The sequence below is a fragment of the Gavialis gangeticus genome, unplaced genomic scaffold (genome assembly GCF_001723915.1).
Source record: "Gavialis gangeticus isolate Ggan-Ray unplaced genomic scaffold, GavGan_comp1, whole genome shotgun sequence".
Classification (NCBI taxonomy): domain Eukaryota; kingdom Metazoa; phylum Chordata; order Crocodylia; family Gavialidae; genus Gavialis; species Gavialis gangeticus.
Window position 1 is genome coordinate 91,416,300 of NW_017729025.1, and position 5,653 is coordinate 91,421,952.

Consider the following 5,653-nt stretch of genomic DNA (forward strand, 5'->3'; position numbering starts at 1 on the left):
ACTCCAGCAGTCTTGATTAAAATCAAGTCTGTTCTGACGTACTGGAATTACAGCACATTGAAGCAGGCTCCCTGAACATGTATAGGAGCCCTTCGAGTCTGATCAAACACAAGTTTTGCAAGCAGGTTTACATTGCTTCTCCACAGAAGATACTGGGAGCGGGCATTGTGCAACAACACTAAAAAAAGCAAACCCAACCAGTTCAGGTATCAGCATATCAAATAAAACAAAACAGTTTGAAGACAGGAAGAGAAGTTGTTCCAACAACTGTTCTCTCAATCCAGCCAAACTTCTATCTTCTGTTTGTCTTCAAGATGCTGATAGACAGCTGACAGGACTCACATGCTGAAACAATTCCATAAAAAGGGGGACAGGGGAAGCAGACAAGTTCACCTCAGAACATTAAATTGGCCTGCTACGCTGTTTTATAAATATTCCATGCCAATGTCAATGCAATCCACATGCCTTTACATAAGACCACACCTTAATAGTTGTTTGAGGAAGTGGCAAGGCAGCAAGAAACACTAACAATCTCTGCGACTACTCCCTACCTTCCCAAGAAGGATCATGCTTTGCACACAAATAGAACAGTACTTCAGCTCTTTTTGTAGATAATGCATTAGTCACTCCTGAAACTCTTGTGAAGCAGGGAAGCTCTATCCCATCTAAACGAGAGACGGTGACCATGGGCAAGTCGCATATAAACAGGACCCAAGCTCCCCAGTTCCTGGCTTGGAATCTGGCAGCAAGCCCAGAAAAATCACCAACCTTCTCAGCTTTAATCACCTAGCCCAGTGGTGGCCACCTTAAGGCCCATGGGCTGAATCTGGCCTTTGGGGCCATTTGATCCCACCTGTGGACATGGAGCTTTGGTGATTTTTGCTAGCAGACGCCTTCAGCAGCAGTTTCTCTCCTTGAGACAGTGCAGGGAGGAGCAGTGACTGTGGGAGCTCTCCCCATGCTGTCACAAGGAGAAAGAGGCAGTGGTGTTGCCCAGGTCCTCGCACTTGCTCACGTCAGCCCAAGCTGGGTCATATTCTCGCCTGCAACCTGACAAAGTTTGTCAATCACTGATCCAGCCAGAGGCACAAATCTCTTTCAAGGCCACCATGACAGCTACTAAAGGAAGTGATCTGTGATAGGGCAGGTCAAAGTAAAAATAATGTAGTCTCTATCACTCCAAAATGACTATTCCCCTAAACAAAACAACCCACACAAAGGCTGCCTTTGGAACTCCACTGGAAGCTTGTGCACTGCTCCAAATTCACCCACGTTTGGGAAGGTCACTCTAACATTGCAGCTGAAATTAAAATGAAAACTAATCTTGCATAGACCTTAGAGCAAATGCTTTCTCCACCAAGTTAAGGTGTTTGTCTCCTGGAACAACAGCATTAAGTAGACTGCAATTCCAGGGCACTTCTCAAATGCAGAAAGTGGAAATGACCTCCTGCTTGGATGCTGGAGAGATGTTGCTCCAAACAAAAAAAGAGAACGCAAGCAAATTATGAAAAGCCAATACTGGAAAGAGTCTCCCTCTTCCATGCACTCATTCCATGTTCCCAAATAAAGGGTTTTCAAGCAGTAAAGAGAACTTGGACTCTAGGAAGGGAATATAGTTGTGATGACAATCTGAACTGACAGCTTGGAAAAGGAGTGCTCTTACCAGAACAGGTTGAAGGTATGGAGAGGAGCAAAGGAACCTTGTTTTGGCAGAAGCTATGAACAGAAGCCAGGGTTCCTCTGCTGTTCATAATACATATACATCATGTGAGTGAGAAGGGAACTTCGGAGCTCAGCTGCAGAGTATATGAAGTCTTTGGTTTCCACTGGGACTTTTAAAAGGGGAACAATGCAAATTATAGCAAAGGTGGATGATCTTGTCTTATGTATACAAGTGAAGACCAAGTTTTCAATAGGCCAGAGGGCCGGCAGCTGGCCATGGCTCCTAATAAATAAGCCTATCCCACATAGGTCTAGCCTCGTTCAAGTCACATGCTAGTAAATAATTCATTACAGCTGAAGGGGGAAAAAAGTGACAGGTGCAAGCTGATGGTAGTCTTACTTGAGTGAATGATCCATCCTCATTGCATTCTGGAATGAAGACCGCTTCCTGGGGCTTCTTTGCCTGCTCCAGCGCCTGAGTTCTCTCTAAACGGCACTTGCTTTGACCAGCATCTGCAGAGGAAACCAAAACCCACTTTGACTATAAATGTCAACTAGCCTCCACAAAGCCCCTAGAGGCTATGTTCAGCTCTGAGGCTGGAAGGAGGGAAAACTCCAACAGGATGCCACATAATTAGTTCCTGTTATGCCACTTTTACCTGTATATTAGAAAAGCAACCATGAGACAGGTTTAATATCCTCAGGGTGCAAGGGGGAAATACAAGATGCAGGAAACATCAGCCACCACACATTTCATCCAGGACCTGGTTAAATTTAGGGGCATGTACCTTTCCTGTATTCACCCTGGGTTATAACCACTCCTTCCAATAAACGCCAGATCACAAAGTTTGAAGTGGAAGAAGTCCTTCAGAAACTGCATTAACAAAACGTTCACAACCCTCCCTCCACCAGATAGACTAGAAGCAACTGGCACTAGCCCAGAAGTAGGCAATGCTGGCAGGGAAAGGGGTGTCAGACTGCTCATGGCCCTGGTTATATTCACCTTGTTATCCTTTCTTCCTCAACCTTTTTTGCCTGTTGAAGCTTACCCTTTTTTCAGATGCTCCCTCCTCCCCCTCATAAACACATCCTCAGGGAAAGTGCCTTCTCTAAAAGCCAGCTTGCACTTCCAACAAACCTATGGAGTAGGTGTGCAATGTGCACTCCCCCATGCACCAGGATTAAATCAGTTACACTGGGTGAGTCTATACATGCAATGAATGCAACTGAACATGCTCCAGCTCAATTTGAGCTGGATAAACTAATTCCAATGTCACTGACTACATGTGTGTTTAAGCACAGTGATTTACTGTGCTGCCAGATCCCACTTGTATCTGACAGGACTAGATCCCACTTGTATCTGCCGGATGCAGCACAGTAAATTAGTCTACTGTGCCCTAACTACCACGCATGTGGAGACGGCAACACTTTACTGCACAGCAATTAGTCTACTGTGCAGTAAACGTCTCATGTAGATGCACTCATTGTTACTCAAGAAGGAGTGTCACAGGGCAAACAGGGCCTGTAAGGGTTAAAGGCATCAGCTCTAGCCTCTGCCCAAGGCAGGTGATAACTGGCACCTGGGACCTTAACCCCTTATAGGTCAGGCACACTCAGTAACAGAGGGTAAACACATCTTTATGATAAGCTTTAAGACAATGATATGCAGGGTCAGAGAGCAAGTTCTCCATCTTCAAAAGGTTCAATACAAACTTAAATATGTACATAATGCTGCCTCCACCCCCGAATTCCACTTTGCATAACAACAACGGAGTGACAGTCTGGAAAGGGACTGAGAAAACATCACAACCTTGTACTTCAGGGACCAGATCCTGCCACCCCTACATGAAGCAGTACCTTTCTCAAAGAGAATCTCCATACCTAGGGGACTTTGTAGCACAGATGACTATCTTGCTGGCTCTGCACAGTGGCTGACAGAATGGTGCCTCCATTCTTAGATTTTCTCTCTTCCACACCAAGAAGGTTATAAACTCAGTTTAAAAGACAAACATAGATGCAACATACAAACAGAAAGGCTAAAAGAAGTATGAAATAACAGCTTATAAAGCCATTTGCTCTGTTCACAAGGGTTTTTTTTAAAGTATGCAATAACTACGCCAGTACACAATATAGCTAGACAATCTTGGCCACCTATTTATTAACACCATTCAAAAGGCAAAAGAGAAGAATTGATCCTTTAGAAGGCATTGAAAAGAGTAGGAAGGAGAAACTTCAGGTGATTGATCTGGAAATGGCACTCCATGTGCAAGGATAAAACGGAATGAAGAATCATAGTTCTTGTTGGAGAAGTGGGCAAGCACAAAGGCCACCATGCCCGATGAAATACATAGTTGACAGCACAGTAAAATGAGAGTGGGTTGCCAGAGAAAGCAATTCTTGGCTTTGGCTGTGCAATTGTTTGAAGAACCTCAGAGGCCTTGAGCCCAAATCACGTACACACACATGCTTTTCCGAATGGATCAGAAGATCTAATATAGGCAACAACATCCTAATTTGTCTCATACATTAGCTAAGCTCTGAATGAAAAATCATCATTCCTGTGCTACTGTAAAGGCAGAAAGCCCAGATACTGGGCTGCATTTGCAGTAATAGCTGGTCAGGAAAGTATTTAACTTGTAAAGAACTTATCAAATCCAGAAGATGCAGAAGTAATAAAGAAATAGGAAATAAAGAAAAAGTAATAAAAAGAAAAAGAAGAAGTAATAAAGAAAAAGGAAAAGTGCTGTCTTTCTCTCACAAGCTACTTTTAGTTAGGTGTCTGAATAAAGAGTTAAGGGGTCTTATTTCCTCCTTGCAAATACTGGCTATTACGTTTCTTTTAAATATACTCTCTCTCATCCCAAACATGTAAAATACTTCACTGAAGTGATATGCAAAGAAATACTTTCCATCTCTGGGATGAAAAAAAGTGTTTTGGCAACACTACTCACTAAGTGGTCTACTGCACATGGCATTTGACTCAATTCTGTCCTGAAATCTGTTTTTGTCCTGCCATGGGACCAAGAGTCTATACATTTTCTCTGTGGGCTTTTTTAAATGCAGTCATCTAGTTTCTATGCCATGTTGCCACCTTTTAGAAGATAATAGGTGCATAAACCTATTGACAATTCATTCTACTGCATGCGATTTTTGACAAGACAACCCCTTCCTCAACAACTCATATTCAATGACATAATCTCACATTGCTAGACAAGTGCAGGGGTGGACACCAGGGCTGGATCCAGGGGGCAGGGGTGGACACCAGGGCTGGATCCACGCAGAAGGGGGAGGGGTGGCAGCGGTATTATGGCATGGCCGCATCCCCCTTTGACTGTGCACACACAAGCGCTCAGTGTGGCATCTGCCAGAGCTCACTGTGCATACATAGCACAACCAAGTGGGGAGGGAAAGAGTGCACACCCCTCTCTTACCCTGTTCCTGGACCGGTTACTAATGGCTGCAGTTTCCTTCCCCTTCACAGGAATCTCTGAACTAGCATTATAAATATATAACACTTGGCAATCTGGTGGTTGCACCACAGGAAAAGGAAGACCTTTTTAACAATTTCTTTGCCTCCATTTTTTTGTGCAGGGACCAAAAAATTGGCTGATGGGGTGCACCCAGAGAGTAGTGGTGGACGGGTTGTACTCAGCCTAGTGAGATATGAGCAGTGGGGTACCCCAGGGCTCGGTCTTCAGGCCCGCACTGTTTAACATCTTCATCAGCGACTTGGACGAGGGGGTGGAAAGCACGCTGTGCAAGTTTGCTGATGACACTAAGATGTGGGGTGAGGTGGACACACTTGAAGGGAGAGAGAGGCTGCAACTAGATTTAGATAGACTACAAAAGTGGGCAGATGAGCATAGGATGGGGTTCAATGTAGACAAATGCAGGGTGCTGCACCTTGGGAGAAGGAATCCACAGCATACATACAGGCTGAGGAGTTCCCCTCTTGAAAGCACAGAGACGGAAAGGGATCTTGGAGTCATTA

The 5,653-nt window shown here is 44.5% G+C and overlaps 1 protein-coding gene across 1 annotated transcript in view; it reads right to left on the bottom strand.

Annotated features, from left to right (window-relative positions):
• SMOC1 (SPARC related modular calcium binding 1) overlaps positions 1 to 5,653 on the bottom strand; it is a 277,516-nt gene that overhangs the window by 130,574 nt on the left and 141,289 nt on the right. Inside the window, exon 3 of the mRNA XM_019519152.1 lies at positions 2,063 to 2,175. Within this exon, the coding sequence (XP_019374697.1) occupies positions 2,063 to 2,175 (113 nt within the window). The remainder of the gene's footprint in view (positions 1 to 2,062; positions 2,176 to 5,653) is intronic.